The sequence below is a fragment of the Chlorocebus sabaeus genome, chromosome 3 (assembly GCF_047675955.1).
Source record: "Chlorocebus sabaeus isolate Y175 chromosome 3, mChlSab1.0.hap1, whole genome shotgun sequence".
NCBI classification, from domain to species: Eukaryota; Metazoa; Chordata; class Mammalia; order Primates; family Cercopithecidae; genus Chlorocebus; species Chlorocebus sabaeus.
The window spans coordinates 8,655,907-8,678,497 of record NC_132906.1 but is presented as its reverse complement, the minus strand read 5'-3'; the positions used below and the strand labels follow the sequence as shown (position 1 = coordinate 8,678,497).

The window sequence follows — 22,591 nt, the reverse complement described above, 5'->3', positions numbered from 1 at the left end:
TGGCTGTTTTTCTAGGTCATATATGGTTGAATATTGACAGTTTCATAGGGCTCAACCTAATCCTATATAAAAGACCCTTTAACTAGTTAACATGTGGCTGTCACTTACAGCATTTCGGGGCGTCCTGGCGCTGGGGTTGAGGAGTGGGGTACTCGGTGCAGGTGGTGGAGTGTCCTCAGTGTTTTTTGGGTCAGTGTTTTTGGGTCCTCAGTGTTTTTGGGTCCTTTGTTTTTACATTTAGTTTTGGAAATTTCCAAACATGAACAAATATAAAGGGAAAAGCATAATGAAGCCCCGTGTACCCACTTATCAGCATCTCCTAGACAGACTCGAGGTGGGCTTGGCTTATCCTGGGACCCTCATGCCTTCCTTTGTTCTCCCTCTTTGTTGATTTCATTAAAAGAGATTTTCTTTCCCTTAATTCAGAAGCAGTGCATACTCATTATTTAAAAATTGTCGAAATATGGAAGGAACCATTCATAGTCTTCTTCTGTCTGGAGACAAATGCCTCACTTTTTCCTGCACCACGATTCTTTGTATACACTTATTTTTGTGTGATTCTTTTTTAAGAACTGCTATAATGTTATTTTGACACTTTTCCCCTACTTTTATCAGGGACATCGTATCTCCAACGTAATATGTAATCCATCTGCTTTATCTGCCACTTCCTTCCACATACCCCTTCCAGGCCTCTGCTATCTGTATCCTTTCCACAACTTTCCGCTGAAGCCCCAGTTGGGTCCTGCAGCCAAAATTACCCACTTTTCCTCAGTCCCAGATAAAGTTCCTGTTACCTCACAGCCAGCAGGTCTTGGCTAGCAGCTGGCTGGATGGGAAGTGGATGGATTACGTTGATTCACTCCACTGCATGAATAACAATGGGCTTCATTTTTACAGGGGTGTCACATTCAAGAAGAGGTTGTCACTTAACTCATGACTCTTTTATGTTTGTAGGATTTCAGACAGGGTAACAAATAAAGTAAGAATTATCAGGCAGCAGGGAGAATGAGCTTGGTCAAAGTTGAGTCAGTTTGGCACCTGGCAGGCCATAGGGTTTCAGGAATTAGGTGACCTGGGTTCAAATCCTGGCTTCACTATTACGAGTTACGTGACGGCAGGCAATATAATCCGCCAGCCACCCTCCGTGCCCTTATTCCTACAAGAGGACTAGCAATTGTGACTCGATTGCTTCCTTGTGAGGATTTAATGCAGCAGTACATCTGTGCATGTGTGTGACGTGGAGCTGGTGTTGTGTGATGTTGGCTGTTTCTAGCCGGCCCCGCTCACTCTGAGGCTGTTCCTGGGCTGTGCCCCATTGTTCATAGCTTTTCTTTGTCTCCTCTTGAACCAGTGAATTTTCTAGGAGTTCCACGTTTTTTCACAAAAAAAGTTGCTTGTGATGGTGGGGAGACTGGGGAAGAAGGGAACATTTCCAGGAGTGTATGGATTAAGGTGTTCCCAGGCCTATGTGTGAATTGGTGGACTGCCTGGGTTTATTAAAGGTTTGTTGAGTGAATCAATGAGTGAGTAGGAAAATACCAGTCTGTGAATGTCCAGTGAAAATTCAGTTAAGTTGGCATGGAATCCTCTGCTTTGCTCTCGTTTGCAATGCTGATTCTCCTTGTGCTTTTTGAAACAGGAAATATTTAGGAGGAAAAGAAAACTAATTTAACTCCCAGGATACCTTAGAGGCTCAGAAAATTGAAGTGCTAGTGTTCTAATCTTGGGGGAGCTTTGTTTAAAACATTTCTTTTTAAATAAATGAACAAATTTGTTTAAAGAACAGATTTCTTCTTGAGATGTAAGAGCCGGTTCCATAGCCATTTCCAAGGCCCAGATGCAGTGTGCGCAGACGTAAAGCCTGTTGCATGGGAGCTCCCGCTGTGTCGGGCCAGCTCCCTGGTTGGTTCTGGCTCACTGACGCTGCACTTGGGAGGCAGCGGAGAGTCTCCCCGAGGACCTGCCCACAGGGTGTGCAGACTGATGTTTTCTTTCCATGCTGTCCAAGTGTGATGAAAAGGCACACGTCAGAGGAGCCCTGGCTCCAACAGGATAGGCTAGGATACCTGTTTTTGTTGTAACACACTTCTGCACGCAGGGCGTGGGCGTCTCTCCCGATGAAGCACCGCCCTCCCGAGTGATGATGAAAACACGTTGAGAGACACCAACTTTCCACTCATCCTGCTGGCTTCAGGAGGAAACGCTTTTCAGGTGTTCTCTGGATTTTGTGAAGATGTCCTTGATAGCTTTTCCACTGGCTTCTCGTTTTTTTAAGTCAGTCTTTGATTTGGGTAAACAGAATTGGGAGACGTGAGCTGAGTGGAGTGGGTGGTACTCAACAGTGCCTGTGGCAAAGCTTCCATGAAGGGAAACCCTGGTGACGGGAACCTTGAGCTGATGGGGATTGTCTGCCCTCTGCTTCTGTGAGGCAGAGACAGTGACCAACAGATTGTAATTGGGATTTAAAAGAAAATATTATTATGAGGCAGTAATAGCTACTAATGGGGTGATGCTGATGGTTCTTTGCATTTGAAGAGCAATGAGCTCTGTTTTCTGGGTGTTTCCTAGTATGTTGCCTCATGTGAGCCTCACAGCACCTTGCAGTGGGAGGAGCATCCCATCCCCATTTTACACATGTAGAAACAGAGACCCTGACACTGTGCCTTGTTGAACACAATGCATTTGGGCCTATGGAAACCTGGACAGGAAGAGTGGTGGGGACCTGAGCTGGTCCCCACAGTGGCATGGGGACGATGGTCTGATGGGGGTGAAGGGGGTGGGGAGAGGGCGCAGACAGAGGTTACCTGTGAGGAGACAGGCTTGGAGAGGGCTTCCTAGACAAGGTTGTTGCTTTAGATGTTAATCTGTAACTAGTATCTTTTTACATTTATATCCATTTAGAGAAACACATGTATTCCTTAGTGAATGAAACCATTCAGTATTCAGCTAATAAGATCTCCTTTGATAGAAAGACCCTCACAAGTTGTTGATGGTCATGGTGATTATTACCTGAGACAAAAGTGAGTGTCCCGTTAGCTTCCTGAATTTCAGGTCATTGGTAATTACTGAGTGCTGCGCGTGCTGTGGTCCTGTCAATCCTATTTGGTGCCTGCTAGGTGCCAGGGGCATAGAAGGATGATCGGGATGCAGCTCTTGCCCTGGGGGAGCATCATGAGGGGGCCGAGTTGAGTCAGTGGGAAGAGCTTGCCCCCACTCCGATGAGGCATGTGCGGTGTTGCCTGTGCCCCCTCCACCAGGCCATGGTGCCATCTGTGCCCTCTTCTGTATTTTATACCCTCTCCCCATGGCCCTCACTGCCATGCCATTTCCCAGAATTTGTTGATCCAGTTCAGAGGGCAGTTCAAGGCTTTGGAAGCAGTGAGGCTTGAGCCCCAGCTGCACCTTTCATTAGTCAAATGCCCTTGGGGACGTTCCTTGGGAGAATGCTATAGAAGTTGTTTTATTTGTGGTGGGGCCGGGCATCATTACTTAAAAAAAATCTCACCAGATGATTCTCGTGTGCAACCAGCGTTGAGAATTACTGAGTTGTAATCAAGCCTGCATCTCCTTGTCTCTAGAATGCAAGGTACTGCCTACCTGATAAGGGGCGAAAAGATGAAGTAAACTATGTAAAGGACTTTCATTTGGCCAGTGCCCCAGGATGTTAGGTCTGTTTTTAGTCATTACTGTTGTTTTCTCATTGAAAACGTGACATGTCATTCTAGACTACACAGCAAATGATGGAAAAGAAGAAAATAACAACAAAAACATACCTATAATCTCAGTTAATATTTTAGGATTTTACACCCACATACGTACTCATTGGGATTATATTATGTTCTTTTGGACTTGATGTTTTCTCATGACATTAAAAGTTGAAAACGGTTTACTGCAAACCATTTCAGCAACAGACTCACGCTGTAAAGATCTCCCTGGGCTCCTTCCTGGGACAGCATTGTCCACTTTCGGCCTGTGGGCTGTTAGTTTATTTGTTTGGGCCTCTTCACGGTGTGAGTGGTAGGATCCTGGCACTCCTTAGTTGCTTTTACCTGGCTGAAGCCCGATGCTGTGCGTGTGGTCTCTGCCATGCCTGCTTTGGGGCCTCTGTTGGCAGTTGTTCCTTGGCTGGGCAACTTCCCCACTGTGCCTGGAAGCTGTTCTGCAGTTGGTGGCTGCTCAGCCCAGGGAATGGCACCTGCGGTAGAGACTCGTGTCGTCTCCTCCCCGCATGACCCCCACTCACCCACTCCATCCTCCTGCGGAACCTCTGATCCCTGCCTCCTCCCCACCCCTCTCCCTCCTCCTGCGGAACCTCTGATCCCTGCCTCCTCCCCACCCTTCTCCCTCCTCCCCACCCTTCTCCCTCCTCCTGCAGAACCTCTGATCCCTGCCTCCTCCCCACCCCTTTCCCTCCTCCTGCAGAACCTCTGATTCCTGCCTCCTCCCCACCCCTCTTCCTCCTCCTGCAGAACTTCTGATCCCTGCCTCCTCCCCACCCCTTTCCCTCCTCCTGCAGAACCTCTGATCCCTGCCTCCTCCCCACCCCTCTTCCTCCTCCTGCAGAACCTCTGATCCCTGCCTCCTCCCACACTCCTCTCCGTGTAATGTTGCCTTTGCTGTAAGACTTAGAGTGGTGGGCTGTAAACCTTGTCTATGGGACCTCAGAGGTCCCTGGGAACTTCTGTCACCAGCCCTGTTGAGTCAGTAGGCAGAAGCCGTGGCGGGGAGGCGGGGCTCTCAGGCTTTCTGATTGTGAAGTCACTAAGGCCTGAAGGACTGAAAGCCCTGGTTCAGCCATCACGCTGGCCCTTGGCCCACCTGGTGCCAACTCGAGCAGTCACACTGCCTGCAGCTTGTGGATTTTAGAAGAGTGTAAAGTGTCTATAACCAAGGCCTCCAGCTCGATATACAGAAGTGCCCAAATGGCTCTGCGCCTCTGTACTTCTTGAGGGAAGGCCACCTTTTTTTTCCCCCATGAAAGTAGTGGCTTTTTGAGACAGACCTTTTCCTTGTCCCACACTCCCCTTCGGGACCCTAGTGCTCCAGGAGTCGCCGTGTATGTTCACAGCCTCCCACCCCACCCCACCACTCTGTGCTTTCCAAGAATAAGGACGGGGTTTGCTCATTTCTCTTAAACCCCAGCTGTCACAGTGCTTTGCACATAACAGGCATGGGATCAGTCACTTTGGGTGGAATTTATATCCTCAGCATGTCACTAGCTGCCTGGGGTCAGCCAGATGTAGACCCTGGGGCCTTTAAAAGAGTCTCCAAGCTCAGAAGTCATGTTTCATTCTAGGCAGAGCCTCTTCCCAGTGAGACAGGGGCCTTGCACTGTGCCATTTCCTTCTCTGCCGCTCACTGCACAAGTGGACTATTTTTTTTTTTTTTAAAGCTGCATAATTTTGAACCACCCCTCCCATCCTCATACTTTTGATTCTTTGATTTACTTTCTCCAATTCAGTTTTCTTATAGTCGTGGAGCTCATTTAGTCTTTTTTTTTTTTTTTCCCTGAAACAGGGCCTCCCTGTGTCACCGAGGCTGGAGTGCAGTGTGTGATCACAGTTCGCTGCAGTCTTGATTTCCTGGGCTCAAGCCATCCTCCTGGCTCAGCCTCCTAAGTAGCCGGGACCACAGATGCATACCACAGTGCCCAGCTAATTTTAAACGTTTTGTAGAGATGATGTCTTGCCACGTGACCCAGGCTGGTTTCGAATGAGCCCATGTGGTCTTTTTTTTTGACAGATTTCGCTCTTGTCACCCAGGCTGGAGTGCAATGGCGTGATCTCAGCTCCCTGTAACCTCTGCCTTCCAGGTTCAAGCAATTCTCCTGCCTCCGCCTCTGGGTAGCTGGGATGATAGGCGCCTGCCCCCAGGCCCAGCTAATTTTTGTATTTTTAGTAGAGATGGTGTTTCACAATGTTGACCAGGCTGGTCTCCAACTCCTGACCTCAAGTGATCCACCCGCTTCGGCCTCCTGAAGTGCTGGGATCACAGGCATGAGCTACTGCGCTTGGCCGAGCTCATGTAGTCTTTAGTGCCACTTTGCACAGTGAAAGGTTTTCTCTGCCTGTACTGCCTGTAGGTGAACATGCCTTCTGCAGTGCAGAATGACTTTGGAAAGATGGTATGTATTTTTTAATGACAAAAATAAAATAGAATTTTTAAAGAGAATTTTGAAAAGTATTACGATAGTGAATAATAAAATTACTGCTATTAATATTTGGATATACTTTTTATCTGGCATTTAAAGGATACATATGTATTTTGCTTATCCAAAAATATATGCTTTTGTAGTATTTTTCTGTGAACTTGTCATGAACATTTCTTCATTGTCCACACATAGTCTAGAAAGACATTCTTAATGGCTGCATTATTTTGTCATATGTTATTACAAGTTATTCGTAATTTTTCCTACTCTTGGATAGGAAGAGTTTTTCTCATTTTTTCCACTTCTCTTAGTGACGTCATGTTAACATCCAGAATGATCTTAAACTGTGTTCAACATTTGTGAGCGTGTCACTCATGATTTTCCCAGTTATGCTAGTCTGCATTTGTCAGTCTTCTATACATTGTATGTGAATTGAATTTTTATGAATAAGGATTTTCCCTTTGATATGTACTAAACTTGTTAAGATCAGTCCTCCTATCTGCTCCCTGCCCCTCATGCCCAAACTGGCAGTGGCTTCTGATGACAGGAGAAAGACCGTGATATCTACCATTGTAGCAGGCTCAGTTCACCCGGGATTAATGAGTCCATGTTAGGTCAGTTATGACCTGTCCTCTGATGGTCTCAGGCACTGACCACCGTTGCTTTCCTTTTCTGTTCTGAGTCTCTTTCTGCCTGTTAAGGGACCTCCATTGCTGCTTCTCAAGACCGTGTTTAGTTCTATCACATTCGTACCTCTTTTTTTTATAACACCATGCCTACCTCCTTCCGTCTCCATCCTTAGTGTCTGCCAGTCCCATCTGATCTGACTTGTTTTTTAAAATTTGAGTTCTTGCACCTGGGCCTCCTAACATCTGTGGGGAAGTGGATCCTGGTTTGAGATCACTTCCTTCAACACAGGTTTTGCCCTTGTCATTGAGACTCCACGTCCTCTCCCACCGTGACCAGTGTCCCCTTCTCCCACCTGTGGCTGCAGCTCACTCAGCTGTGCGAGCCCTGCCCCTCTGTGCACACTCAGTCTGGAGCACTCTGGGACTGCTGGGCAGCTGCCCACATGCCAGCCATGAGGCTGGCCAGCCGCTCTTGTTGAGGAAAGCTGAAAAGACGCCATTGACTATGCCTACTCATTCATGGTATCCTATAATAGTGCTACCACCCTAGCAAAGACAGAGATTCCTTAGCCTGGTTCAAACGTGGACCACAGTCTTTCTCCTGCACGGGTGAAAGATTTTCCTCTGGCTGGCTCCCGCCAGGTGCCTGGAGAAAGGGGTCTCCCGGGACCCGGCCATTCTGAAGGCCACTGAAAGGGCAAACTAAAAGTGTTGGCTTCTTAAAGATCCCAAGATGAAGATTTTCTTGAAAGAAGGGCATTTCCAAGTGTAGTATAACAGCTTGCTTTTGACTCCTCCCGTCCCCCAAGGAGGCCATTAAGCTGGAATGTATCCATGGTGGAAAGATCCGTTCAATTCAAGACTGGAAACATCACACCATCCATCCCTGCTCGCTTGTATCAGAAATCTTTAAAATAGAGCGGAAAAGAGTCTTTATCTCAAATTCTGACCCATTGGGCCAGTAAAACTCCTGGTGTTACCTAGTGGTTACTAGAATAGAATGCAGAGTTAGAATTCCTGTTGTGGGAAACTTGCTTTTCTGAGGATACCCTGCAGGTAAGTGTTCTTTGATAATAAACGACAGGGAGCAAGATGGATCCGAGACACTTGAGGTTGCAAGATTTCCATCAAACCCTCAAATAAAAGGAGGCATCGACTGTTGTATAAATTCCTCCTCACCTAATTTCCAGGTAATGCTCTCAAAGTATTCTGGCAACTTTCTGTGTAAACCCCAACAGCAGGCAGTCTCTACCAACCTGACTTTGCTTGCTGGGGTTGGAATGGTTAGACTAATTCTGTGCAGAGTAGCTTTGTGCAGCCTCACTGTTGGTTGAACAACCAGCTTTGGAGTCCTGGCATGAATGTAAGAACTGGTATAATGTGTACAAAATGCTGACAGATAAAACCACTTGGAGAACAGGTTTTTGCATTACTTCCAAGGAGACAGGATATTTCCTAAAATAAACCCAAGACAGAGTAAGTGTCTCATTTTCTCCTACCCTGGGAAGTAGGAGTGAACACCTAGCCTGAGACATTTATGTTCTCCAGATTATCAGCTCTGGGCTTCTCAGCAGCAGTTGGCCGCATCTTTGTTCTAGTGTCTTCCAAAGGAATTGAATTTGCCCTCTCCCTAGATAGCAAGCAATACTTAAGAAGTAACCAAGGTACAAGTAATCTCCTGTAGGGGTCCCAGCTGTCCCCACCCCACCCCGCTGAGGCCCAAACACTTCCCTCTAGCACTTCCCTGGGCTTGGTGCGGGGGAAACAGGCCAAGAACTGTACCCAAAGAAAACGGGCCACTGCGCACCTGTTCAGGGAAAATGAGCTGCATCTGAGCACAGACGTCTCACCAGAAAGGCCCTTTTCACATGATGTTGGAAAACCGTTATCTGTATCTAAGCTTACAGTGATGTAATCACTTGCCCCTTCATTTTGAAGGGGGTGCAGAGGTCCCCCCAGCATAAGTTGCTTGGTTCTTTGAGTGGGTTTTCAACTGGTAGCAGTGATCTGTGCTGGTGGTGACATAGGTGCATGTGTGTGCATAGGCTTTGCATCTGCGCACCTCCACAGGCGTCATTTGTTCTCTTACGCAAGCAGCCGGCTCACATTAGCCTTCTGTTCTACGGAGGCCCAGAACTATGTAACTGGAGTGTGTCTGGGCTCCGGTGCGCTCCTTGCCAAGAATCCATTTGGTTACTCTTGTGGCTTTGGTTCTGCCTAGGACAACAGCACATTTTTGAGAAAGGAGTGCAAACAGGGAACAGCCCTCCTGAAAAGCCCAGAACAGAGAAAGGCAGGGCGACCCCTTCTCACCTTCTGGGCATGTAGGTTATGTTATCCTATGAGGCCTAGGAAAGAAAATGGCTGTTGAGTAGCATTGTCTTTCCCTTGCACTTGGCCTGTAGTGTTTTTTGTTTTTTTTTGTTTTTTTGAGACGGAGTCTCGCTCTGTCACCCAGGCTGGAGTGCAGTGGCCCCATTTCAGCTCACTGCAAGCTCCACCTCCCGGGTTTATGCCATTCTCCTGCCTCAGCCTCCCGAGTAGCTGGGACTACAGGCACCCGCCACCTCGCCTGGCTAGTTTTTTTGTATTTTTTGGTAGAGATGGGGTTTCACCGTGTTAGCCAGGATGGTCTCGATCTCCTGACCTCGTGATCTGCCCGTCTCGGCCTCCCAAAGTGCTGGGATTACAGTCTTGAGCCACCGCACCCAGCCAGCCTTTAGTATTTTATGGAGAGAATCTGCTTATTCTTGAGCAGAAATGACATCTGGGAGAGGTTGGGAGCAGACACTCCCTGCCTGCAGGGCAGTGCTGAGGTACTGTCTGTGCATCCCCCAGCCACATTTCCCCACCAGATCCGAAACAGTGCAAGTCATAAGGAGTTTTCACACCCTGTTTCTCTTCAAGGCTCGTCTACTTAAACTACTCCCCTCCCTGCCAAAAGGGACATTGAGAAGTGACTGCATCAATGTTTGCACATCTCCTAGCACAGGCTTTTCAGCTGAGGGCTATGTTGCATTTTCCCTTTCAATTTACTATGCAAGCAATTGTTTACTAAATGCTTTGTTGTGATTTACAATTTGACTTGAATAAATCTGGCTAATTCCCCCAAAGGAAGAAAAGAAAAAGGCATTTCCAGGAGAAATCACCCCCTGAGCCTGCAGATCCTGGGGTCCCAGCACCACTAGGTCCTTGGTTCCTGCTCCTCCTCCTCCCTGGTGCCACTCAGAGGCTCTCACTTAACTGCCTAGGAAGCCGCAGGCATCCCTGCCTTGCTGAGACACCTCAGAACTGCTCTGGCTCGAGAGCTTGCAGAAGCAGTCCCGTGTGTTGCTGAAAACAACCTGGGAAGCCATCCGTCTCTCTCTCTTCTCTTGTCCGCCTCAGGGGCCCTTTCCTGCTCTTCTCAATCTCTGAGGTCTGATTTTCCCGCTCCATTGCTGTTCCACAAGCAGAGCTCCCTCCTCATTTCCTCCCTACTTTGCCCCACCTGCTACACCATGATATCATTTCCTTCCTACCTGTGATGCCGCCGGAACCCCAGAGGACGGCGCCTGCAGAGCCCGTGACCCTGTTTGACACTTGGCTCTCTGAGCTGTTTTCCCCATCTATGCAACAAAGGGATAGGATCAGATGATTTTTATTCCCCATTCTAGCTCACATTTTTGAGTCTTGGGATTATTCTCTTCCCTCGGCCTGTCAGATAAAACAGAGCAGGCACCACTCCCAGTTGCTGCCTGACCTGGAGCTGATCAGTGATGTGACCATTGCCGAGGGGCCCTGAGCTGCAGTCTGGGGAGGCCCTGCTGCACTGTGCCTGCCCGGGAGCTGCGGGTGCAAAGGTGTGGGCAGGCAGGGAAGTGTTCAGGTGCTTAGGCATGGACTTTTCTAGACTTACCATCTCAAGCGACTTAATTGCAGCTAAGTTAGGTCAATAAATACCAGCTAATGATCAGCATGAATAATTGATGGTTTTTTGTGTGTACCTCAGTAGCCAAAAGTCATGATGATAGCTTCTCTGTGCACATGCTGTTGTTTTGTCTTAGATTTTTAAAATAAACTCTGTTTTAGGGTAGTGTTAGATTTACAGAAGAATCGTGAAGCATACAGAGCTTGCATGTGCCCCTCACCGTTTCACATTAGGAATGTGTCTCTTATTTTGGTGGGTACATTGGTTACAATCAATATTGATATGCTGTCACTAACTGACATCCATATTTGAGTCAGGTTTCCCTCATTTTCCCCAGGTGTCCTTTTTCTGTCCCAGGATCCCATACAGGATCCCACATTGCATTTAGTCCTCACGTCTCTTTAGCTCCTCTAGGCTCTGCCATTTCTCAGACTTCCTAGTTTTTGATGACCTTGACAGACTCAGTCCGGTATTTTGTAGAATGGGATGTGTCTGGTGGTTTTCCCATGGTTAGCCTGGGGCTGTGGGTTTTGGGGGAAAGACCAGGGAGATGAAGTGCCCCTCTCATCACATCACTCTGCCAACATGACTGTCACTGTCGTTGGCCTCGGTCACCTGCTGCAGGCCGTGGCCCTCGGATTTCTCCACTGAAGACTTTATCTGTCTTCCCACCCCCACCCTTCCATCCTGGACTCTGTGGAAGGAAGTCTCTTCCCTTCAGATGTGGGGAGCAAAGCTCTGCCTTTTTGAGGGTGGCTGCTGGCCTGTCCTTGCCAAGGGCTCACCTATCACATCTGGCCAGGCAAGGTGGGCCTGTAGGTTGGAGGAAAGCAATCTCAGAGCCATCCCACAAGGCACAGGGTGTCCTGGGCCCTAATGGGGTATGTCCCATGTGAGGGTGGGATGGATGGATACATATCCTCTCGTGATAAGTGCCCAAGAGCATATCAGATATGCATGTATATCATGTACCACAGAGCACATTGGGCTGACATTTCAGCCCAGAAGAAAAGTGCTTCCTGGAGTAGTAAGTGACGAAAAGCCCTCACTGGTAATAACTCAACATTTTTCTGCTTCCACCTACCTCTGTGTTACCTTAAAAGTGAAAACAACTGGCTCCTTATCCTCAGGGGATCCTAGAAAGATCTTAAAAAAACCATTGTTATTGCTATTCAGGGCTTCTGAGTTTCAATAATTTAATAATGTAATTTAATCATGAAATTACGATATGGTTTGGTTTGCCTTCTATTACAGCATACTTGAACTAACACCTTGTTTTTCCTGGTATATTGTCTGATGACTGAGTGTAGGAACAATGTCATTAATGTGTGTTTCCTCTACTACATAATTTCCACCCATGGAAGAGTCTCCATTAAGAGGACCTGATACCAATGTGGAAGCTCAGAGATCTCGAAATGAAGTCAGCTGTATCTGTTGGCCTGCTGGGATAATTCTGTATGTGCTGGTGAAACCGGAGAAGGCTGTGTGCTTCTGACAATCGATGGAATTCTACGAATTAAAGCATTTTAGCAGGAAATGATTATGAAGGACCTGATCACTGTCTGTTTCAATAATGTGATGAGATGAGAGTGATGGAATGAAATGAGGAGCAGTCAGGAAACATCTTTGTTCTTTTTCAACAGCTCTGAACAGCAACATGGGGTGCAAAGTCCTACTCAACATTGGCCAGCAGATGCTGCGGCGGAAGGTGGTGGACTGTAGCCGGGAGGAGACGCGGCTGTCTCGCTGCTTGAACACTTTTGACCTGGTGGCCCTCGGGGTGGGCAGCACGCTGGGTGCTGGCGTCTACGTCCTGGCTGGAGCTGTGGCCCGTGAGAATGCAGGCCCTGCCATTGTCATCTCCTTCCTGATTGCTGCGCTGGCCTCGGTGCTGGCTGGCCTGTGCTACGGCGAGTTTGGTGCTCGGGTCCCCAAGACGGGCTCAGCTTACCTCTACAGCTATGTCACGGTTGGAGAACTCTGGGCCTTCATCACCGGCTGGAACTTAATTCTCTCCTACATCATCGGTAGGTACCAGGGGTCCGGAGCTTGTGCCCTCTACCACTTTTCTGTTTGTTCCCACCTCCAAAGCGTGGGCGGATGCCCCATGGGGAGGTCATTCTTTTTTTTTTTTTTTTTTTTTTTTTTTTTTGAGACGGAGTCTCGCTCTATCACCCAGGCTGGAGTGCAGTGGCACGCTCTCTGCTCACTGCAAGCTCCGCCTCCCGGGTTCGCGCAATTCTCCTGCCTCAGCCTCCCGAGCAGCTGGGACTACAGGCGCCCGCCACCTCGCCCGGCTTATTTTTTTTTTTGTATTTTTAGTAGAGACGGGGAGGTCATTCTTGTTAACACGAGAGGCACAGAATTAATAGGATGTTTCTGATTCATTTAAAGTATTTAGTTTCTTTTAGTATGTTTTTTAGTTACTAGAGTAAATGCATCACTGATAGAGAAAAACTGGGAAAATAAAGAAAAGCACAAAGAAGAAAGTAGAAATATCCTGCCTGACAATGTGGAGAAACTAATTCTCTTATTCATTCATTCATTCATTCATTCATTCTTTTAATAAATGTTTATTGAGTACCTGCTCTGTGCTGGGCATTGTGCTAGATACTAGGGATCCCACGAAGGCATAAGACACTCTGTTCAGCAGTTTACTGTCTACAGAGAGAACTATTGTTTTAACATTTTTGTGAATTTAAATGTATATTTTTGTACAGTATACCTCTTTATAAAACAACATAGAGTAAACACTTCTCATATCATTAGCTATTTTTCCATGGTAACGTTTCTAATGCTTGCCTACCCTTGTATAGATTTCTATACACAGCGTATAACGTATTGGATGTCTTTATGGGTTGTTCAGATTGTTTCCATTATGTTGTTGCTATTGTTATAAACAGTTACTTACTTTATGTTTTTGTGCTTAGCCATGATTCTTTTCCTTAAAACTGTCTAAGGAGCAGAATGGCTCTTGGTGGGTCTGCATGTTTTTAAGGCCTTTGTTGACTGTGATCCTCCCCGTAGCCAGGGGCCCCTTTCCCTGCAGTGTGGACACTGGACATCGGCCTGTAACACAACCACCCAGCAAATAAAGAAGCAAATGTAGAAAATCTTTCCAGTTTGCCAGGTGAACACGCTTTGCTTCCCTTTATGCTTTTTTGTATTTTGATTACAACTGAAGTTGAACACGTCAACTTAAAAGAAACAAAAACCTAAGTCTCAGAAGAAGCAAAGGGTGCACACGGCCACTCAACGTGCCATTTATTTTTTTTCTCAAATTTTTTGGTAATAGCGAGAAAACAGTAAGACCTGGTCAGCCGAGCCATGTGGGTCCCGCCTTGCTTCTCTGCCAGCTCCCACGGGACCCTACCACACCCGCCCTGCCACGCATGCTGCCTGCTGGGACCGTCCCAGCCCTGGGCTCCCCGCAGCCCTATCTCTGCATGGGGGGCACCACTCCCCCTTCACCAGGACAGCTGGCAGAGGGCACACACTCACGCTTTCTGAACAGCACCTTCGCTTTCTTTCCAGCAGCTGCAGTATCTGCTGAGAGCCAACCTAGCTTAGTCTTCTGGGCTCTAAAATAAAATTCATAATGTTTTCTTTCAATGCCACATCAAAACTTTACAGCCACACATGGTTCTCACAAGCTGAAGTCTCTCACTGGGAATGTAGCTATTGTAAATGGACCGTTATGTTTCCAGAGGATTTACCTGAGCATAAAATATACATTGAGCATGAACTGCTTGCAGCTTCTAGACCAGCAAATGAAAGGCTCTGCCAGAGTGCCATTTGCTTGTGTGAGAACATTTGCATGCATTATGAAAATATAGTTGCAGCCTTAGCTGCTGGGAAGGGCAGTTTTTCCAGCAAACATTTTTTTTTTCTAAAGGCATGATTCAGAAATTGGGAGAGGGTAGGCTGGGAAGAAAGGCTGGGGTAGCTCCTCTTATCAAGCAGGACAGGGTTTGGGAGCCACATTTGCCAAGAGCCAGCCGCTCTGGGGGTGACAGGGAGATGGTGAGACCATTTTTACAGAATTCATAATAGATTGGCTGCTCAGGAGGAAGAAATGTGGTTAAACTTCTGAGTTGCTGGAAAGCTACTTATCATAAGACCAAATAGTGAAATCGAATCTCTGCAGATCACTCTGGCAGTATGCGGTGAATAATTAGGACCATGGTCACCGACAAGGCCCCCTTTGAAAACAAAGGAAAATGCTCTATGAAAATACTGGAATTTTAGTGACATTTCCTGAGAAACACCAATGGAAACGCATTCTGACTCTCTCCAGAATTATATGAGAGGAGAGAACGAGAGTGAAAGACAGCAGCCAACTATTGTTGGCATTTTGGGTGCTGCCCTGTTGGTGTTCTTCGGCGCTGGAGGGTGCAGGCTGAGGGGAGAATGAGGAGAGCTGGGGTCTGTCTGCGGTCCTGCACTCTGGGGATGCCATGGCCTCCGAGTCACGTTCAGGCACAAAGTGGCAGAGGTGACTGATGCCTACTCTGAGGTGAGCAAGTGGCTTTGTCCCTGAGCTGGGGTTCAGCCCCTTCAAAGACCTCCTAGGACCCCTCTTCTTGCTGGGAGAAGAATTATGGTGCAGACGCCGTCATCTCTGCTGCCAAGAGTTTCCTAGAAAAGAGGCTTCCTGAGCGGGGTTCCTGCAGACTGCCAGCTGCACCCCAGGAGTGCATTATGAAATCAGTTTTTCATGAGTTGTCATCAATGTTTACTTTTTCAATGCAACAAAATAGGTAGCATTGCATACTATCAGAGTGCCTCTCAGGTGGTAAGGGCAACCCTTGTTTTGCAAACTTTTTATTCGGATATATATATTTGATAGAATACACCTGTGCATATTGGGTGGGATGTGAAATGCATTCCTCTGTAGGCCCTAGAAGCCTTTTCGTACTTAGCACTAGTTGACCGTCACTTCTGGCTCAGCATACACTGTGGTCTGGCTGCTGCCTCCAGATTCCAGTGCACCGTCAGTGACTCCTGCAATGATGTTATGAACATGGAGCTCCACTACAAGTACCTGGCTAACCGTTGTCCTCACATCCACTCTGTTGTGTGTGCTTTGGGGCAGGTACTTCAAGCGTAGCGAGGGCCTGGAGCGCCACCTTCGACGAGCTGATAGGCAGACCCATCGGGGAGTTCTCACGGACACACATGGCTCTGAACGCCCCCGGCGTGCTGGCCGAAAACCCTGACATATTCGCGGTGATCATAATTCTCATCTTGACAGGTAAAGAAAGCCCACACTGAAAAAGAGATCAGGTCAGAGTGATGGTCAAAGGTTCTGTGAGAGGCTCCTGTTCAGTTCTTTTCTTTACTTATCTCTTAAACCACAACCCCATTTCTTTTTGTTTTGTTTTTGTACTTCATGCGGGCATCTTTATTTGTCCCTGTCTTCATGTCTGCTTGTAGATTCAGATACAGCTGGCCTGCTTCATAGCTGCTGAGTTGTGTGCCATTTCATTAAAAGAGAATCTTAGGTGTTTATCCTAGCTGTTTGTGGAATAAGATTTTGTCGGCACTGCAGGCTTTTTGTATGAGTGTCCTGGGAATAAAAATTCTTTTGACTCAGAGGATGACCATTTGGAAAGCAAAGCTGTCATTCATCAGCCAGGAAAATGTGGAGGAATGAGCTCCGTCTGGAACACTAATGTGTGCCTGGGGCGTCTGAAGACGACTTGGATGATTTTACACCTAACAACCATCAAAACACCCTTTCAATAAATAAGTTTCATGACAGAGTTGTGGTTACAGAATTTGAAAAATCCCAAAGACTGCCTGAACACAGCTGATGGCAACTTCTTGCTAGTGACATTTGTGTGTGTCTTGGCCAGTGCAATGCGAGTTTTGCTCTGTGGGGCTGCATAAACGTGAAGCTGAAATGCAGATCAATTCTCATTTGGGGTTAGAAAATCTTGGATGAGTTTTAAAAATGACATGCCTTATTTTACACACCACATAATTGAAATAACTTCACTCAGGCTGGTCTCAGCAGTATTTCTGGTCCAGCTGGCAGAAACTTGCGTCAGAAAGTAAGTCTGCGCTGGTGAGATTTCATTTTAATAAACCCAAGAAGGAGGAACAGTAAAGAAGAAATATATTGTTGTGTTGAGGTGTTCTCCCTCTGATTAATCACACAATTCTCTTCTAACATCTGTACTTTATAATTCCATCTCAAAAGTACAGCAGATTTGATTTTATTTTACTTTATATTTGAGACAGAGTCTTGTTCTGTCACCCAGGCTGGAATGCAGTTGCGTGATCTTGGCTCACTGCAACCTCCGCCTCCTGGGTTCAGGTGATTCTCACACCTCAGCCTCCCAAGTAGCTGGGATTACAGACACGCACCACCACACCCAGTTAATCTTTTATATTTTTAGTAGAGATAAGGTTTTGCCATATTGGCCAGGCTGGTCTGAAACTCCTGACCTCAGATGATCTGCCCGCCTCCCAAAGTATTGGGATTACAAGTGTGAGCCACCGCACCCAACCAGTTTTTATTTTAAAACTATGAGGGGCATCCATGGCAGAGCAGTGGTCTCAAATCCTGGCTGTGTTTGAGTGGTACCAGCCCCTTCTGTGCCACTTTTCTTGCGCAGCAAAGACTTCAGCTACGGAAGTACCTGAATGACCTCTTCACCCTAAGGTGGTGCTGGGGCATACGCCTCAAAGGCAGCGCTATCAGAGGCTCCTGGGCATCTTTATTACTTAGTTTTCTTAATTAAAAAAAAAAAAAAAAATTGTGAGTTTGCAAGCTAGAGCTAGCCTAGCTCAGATGTTATTTTATGTCCACTGAGTCTGATGAGGAACCATGTGTGTTAGTGGTTCCAGAACCATAGTTAGTTGTTACTGTTAGTATCACTAACATCCCAAAGTCAACCAGAATAATTTCCTCTTCTGAAAAATGCCCGTTCTCCCAGGAAACTGAGCAAAGTGTTTCTTCCTGGAATCGTTCCTGGAGGCTGTTTCCCAGCAGTGCGTTCTTTTAGTGAGCGGGAGCGGCTTGGTGTGCGGGTCCAGGCTTTCCCTCCCTATGAGAGGGGCGCGTGCTCCAGGTCTCTGCAGTCCTCGGGTGCCCCTGGGTGGGCTTCTTAGGGGATCTGGAGGTCACCTAGGAGGGCCTGGGAAGCACCCACAACCTTGGTGATTTAGACTCCGATCCCTGCCCCCAGAAAGATCGTTAACCCACCCCATCCCAGAGGCTCACAGAGGTCTGCAGAAGCTCGATGCACTTGGATTCTTTTTCAGTCGCCTTCTTATCCCCATCCAGGAAGGAGCTTCCCAGTTGGTGGTTAACACTCAGACAAGGTTTTGTGTCTGTGCACTTTTTCAGGACTTTTAACTCTTGGTGTGAAAGAGTCAGCCATGGTCAACAAAATATTCACTTGTGTCAACGTCCTGGTCCTGGGCTTCATTATGGTGTCAGGATTTGTGAAAGGGTCGGTTAAAAACTGGCAGCTCACGGAGGAAGATTTTGGGAACGCGTCAGGCCGTCTCTGTTTGAACAAGTGAGTTGCTGCTTCTGACCATTTTTCTTATTTGGTGTTTAATGACATAGACTTGTATGGGGGATATAACTGGCTCGGATGGCATGTGCTTTTAAAAAAAACATTATTGGAGTATATGTTGTTAATTGTTTTGTTTTTTTGCAGTGAAGTAGCTGAGGGTATTTTGTATGTATCAAGTTTGTGTGAAGGTTTATTCCCCTGAAATGGAAAGACTGTTGTATGACAAGAAAGACTGAGGGAAAGAAAATCATCACCCTAATTCCAAATTGTGTATCATTCAAGATTCTTGTCAAACTCATTAAATGATCCCTCTTTCCCCAGATTCTGTTTGGTGGCCAACTTTCGAATTTTGTGTTCAGAAAAGATTTTTCTCTGCAGTGCCATGGTGACCTCCCTTTACCTTTGAATACCTTCCTGTTACATTAATAACGCAGAGGGAAGAGAAATAGATGAAACTGTTTTTGAAGGTTTGCAGAATGACTGAAGTGTCAGAATGTGAGCACAACAGTCTCTTTTGCCGACATTTGACTTGTGCTGCTCCAGCCCTGGCGACAGTGGCCCCATCACCCTCATGTCTCTGACGCAGACACCTGGAACTGGAGGTGACGGCTCCACCCTGTGCCATCTCAGGTCTCTCACCCAGCCCTCACCGACAAGCTCAGATAACCTAGGAAAAGAAGCTCAACAGTCATAGCGTATCTTTTTTATCTTTTCTGTCAGATCTCCGCATAATTCTTTAGGTCCCTGGATGGAGAATGGGGGCTTGGATTTTGTGTGTGATTCTTCATTAAGACTGAAGGTTGAAACTGCCTTGATAAAGAGACCCCCCCAGGTGCCACAATGGAGTGCCTTTAAAGAGATGTTTCCAGTCCTGAAATGAGCAGTCCAACTTGGCTGGCCAGCTTTACCACAGGCCTCTGTGGACCCAGACATCTTCCGTCTTTCTCCGTCTTGCCCCGGGACACTGTCCTCATCTGCCCGGTCAGAGCTGGCTGTAGGTACAAGCGTGACCCAGCTCTTCCAGAAGGGAGAAGAGAGGGTAGAGGAGAGTGTTCAGGGCTATTCAGGACCGACCAGAAGACACACAGAGATTCCACTGGCAAGAGCCCACTGGGGGCCACATCGAACTGCAAGGGAGGCTGAGAAGCACTATCCCACGTTGGGAATCTTAGCAGTCATGTATGCCCAGTTGGTCACTGGTTCAGGGCCAGGTGCCCAGCCATGTTGTCCAGTGTTGTCACCATTGGGCAGGCATTGATGTGTGACTACTTGAATGGAAACAGGAAACTATGGCGCTCGGTGCACGAAACTTCACTAACACAAATAGTTTGTGGTTAGCCGTTCTAATAAAATACCCTTGCTACCTAAACTCTGTGACAGAGAAGGGAAGACTTTGAATATGTCATCCCAAGCATTTCAGAGTGATGTTTATGCCCAACTTATGGATGTCCATTAGTTTAGGGTGGCGTAAAGCCAGTTCCAAATATGCCTTGAAGGAACATAGTAGCCTTTGAAAACTCTGAGAGCGTATTTGAGCGGTTGCTATTTACAGGTCAAGAATGAAATATAAAGAGCACCTCTTGTTAACTGCTTGCCCATCGAGATTTAATTTTATTATTTTTATGAAGAGATTGTTTGTGCCAGCCGATGGTATTTACTTTCACTGGTCAGCCTCACGCCGATGCCCTGGTAATGATGAGCTAGCTGTACCGGCCCCCAGACAAAGCAGCGTTTGTTGCCCCAACCCCCGATCACAGGTGGGGCCCCCTTAGCTACATCTGACGGCCTCACTGCCAGGGCCCAGCGCCCTGAGCACGGGGCTGGCAGGGGCTCGGCCGTGTGAGGAGTGGAGTTCCGCAGGACTGGAGTTTCCCTGGCATGCTCTGGCATGTTGTTAAAATCTCTAAGCATCTTTCTGTCTTTTGTTTTTCCAGCCATAGCTTTGTGTTTCTGACAACAGCCATGTAGTCTTGCATGAAATTGCTTGTGCCTCTGAAATAGTGGGGCATGGCCCAACCAATCCATGTAACGTACGGGGGCTTCAGCTTGCATGGGAGGCCGTGTGACCACGTGGGTCTGTGATTTCAGGATGCTGTCTTCTAGCCATCCGGGAAGGCCCCCGGGACTAGGTCGGTCTGTCTGTTGGTCTGTGAAGAGGAGTGTTACCCTGCAGTCTGGATGGCTCCTCATGCCTTTGACTCAGGCTGCCGCTGGCATTCCCACCCAGTGTTCTGTGGACACAGCGATAGTGAAGCATCAGCCCCGCGTGGAAGCCTGTTGAGAAAGTTTTGTTGGATGGTGTCTGCCAGTTAGGATGGAAGCCCCAAAATAACACTGGCTTCAACAAGATCAGGGTTTGGTTCTCTTTGGTCAGTCTCTGGGGGTGGTAAGTCCAGCGTGGTCGCTTCACCCGGCCAGAAATCCAGGCCAGGCGCCCCAGGGCCCAAGGCAGCTCTTCCCGCTCCGGCCAGCAGGATGGAGAAGGGAACAGCAGAGGGCCCCCTCCCTCCCCATTTCATCCCCTGAAGTTTCTCAGCAGACGCAGACACCATGTCTGCTCAAACCTCCTCCATCAGAACTTAGCCAGATGGATACCCCTTGTAGCTAGCGACTCTGGGAAACATGCAGCCCTGGTTCTTAAGGTTTATATGTCCAGCTGAAACAATTAAGGGTTCCATTACCACGTAGAAGAACAGGGGAGTGTGGCTTTTGAGCACAGCTAACAGTTGATGTCAGGGTGGCTGGTGTAAGTGAGGGGGGCGGAGCCCTGCTGCAGGATGTTCGCTGCTGATGCGGTGGGAGACCTTCGGGCCTGACCCCTTTCTATGCCAGGCCTTGTCTTTGCTGCTTCTGAGCAGCCAGCTGAATGGAACACAGAAGGGCTGGTCAAAGGCTGCAGGGCAGGCAGCGCCGAGCTGAGACCAGGCCTCAAGCTCACTTTGTCTCGGGGCAACATTTGCTGGGTGAGGGCTCTTGGCAGCCCTTCTCCTTCACGTGTGAGTTGCCAGATGATGAGTGAACACAACTGCCACACGCATGTAAAAGGTTAATTATTGATTATATAGAAAGAGACCGTTGAGAAATACCTCTACATGTTTTGGTTTGCGCCTCTAGAATGGATTCTGTGGTTATTTTGTGTTGATACTCTGCCACTGGCATCAGTAACACCCAATCTTAAAGGTTCAATTTAACTTTTTGAGTAGGTGAAATACTACGTGGTTCTTAATGCTTTAAAAAAAAGATTTACAATGCGTTCCTTTCTTCATCCACCTCATCTCCCACCTCCACAGGTAAACTTTCTAATTGTGTGTGTGTGTGTAAGCTTCCAGTTTCTCTCTGTGTAAGCACAAGCAAATGCAGATATGTATATTTTATTCCTTTTTCCTTGAACAAAATGTGGCATTCCGTATATATTGTTCTGCACCTTGTGTTCTTGCTTACTGGCATACCCTGCAAATTTTTTTTTTTTTTAAATCAGGCCCTTGTTCGTTGTTATGGTTGCCCAGGGTCCCGGCACCTGGGTCCTCCTGAGGTCGGGGGTAGGTCCTCCTGAGGTCGGGGGTAGGTCCTCCTGAGGTCGGGGGTAGGTCCTCCTGAGGTGAGGTGTAGGTCCTCCTGAGGTGAGGTGTAGGTCCTCCTGAGGTCGGGGGTAGGTCCTCCTGAGGTGAGGTGTAGGTCCTCCTGAGGTCGGGGGTAGGTCCTCCTGAGGTGAGGTGTAGGTCCTCCTGAGGTCGGGGGTAGGTCCTCCTGAGGTGAGGTGTAGGTCCTCCTGAGGTGAGGTGCAGTACGAGGAGCAGGTGTGGCAGGGTCACAGTCAGCGGGGCCGGTTTTCAGATGCTCACGCGTGCCTTCACCCACGTTCTGTCACCTGGAGGGTTATCCAGTGTCTCCTGCAAGTGTCCTGAGGAGCCGGGGAGGATGCCTTTTGTTTTGCCGCCTCCCTTTGCACTCACCCATCCCCCTTGCTTCCTTCTCTCCGTGCTTTTATTGTTGTGTGTGCTTTACCTGTCTGCATGAGGAAGACACATTCCAGCCCTTCTTAGTCCTCTTCTGTGAGTTCACCTGTTTCTGGGATTTAATCCTGTATGCAGTTCCTGCACTTTTCACTTGCCCTGAAATGGGAATTTCAGGACCTTTCTAGGTGCCTCTGCCTCATGGTGGCCTAAAGCTCATCTATCCATGATAGCATTCATTTATATATATTTTTTTAATTTTTAAAATTTATTTTAGAGGCAGGATTTTACTGTGTTGTGCAGGCTGGGGTGCAGTGGCACAGGCTGGGGTGCAGTGGCACAATCCTGGATCAAGGCAGCCTCAAACTCCTGCGCTCAAGCAAACCTCCTGCCTCAGTTTCCCAAGTAGCTGGGACTCT

At 47.7% G+C, this 22,591-nt stretch overlaps 1 protein-coding gene across 2 annotated transcripts in view; it reads left to right on the top strand.

The window, feature by feature from the left end:
- SLC7A1 (solute carrier family 7 member 1) overlaps positions 1 to 22,591 on the top strand; it is an 84,574-nt gene that overhangs the window by 45,133 nt on the left and 16,850 nt on the right. For both annotated transcript variants that reach the window (XM_007960047.3, XM_007960046.3), the window contains 3 exons: positions 12,331 to 12,714; positions 15,783 to 15,941; positions 18,045 to 18,219. In XM_007960047.3, the coding sequence (XP_007958238.1) occupies positions 12,345 to 12,714; positions 15,783 to 15,941; positions 18,045 to 18,219 (704 nt within the window). In that variant the 5' untranslated portion in view covers positions 12,331 to 12,344. The remainder of the gene's footprint in view (positions 1 to 12,330; positions 12,715 to 15,782; positions 15,942 to 18,044; positions 18,220 to 22,591) is intronic.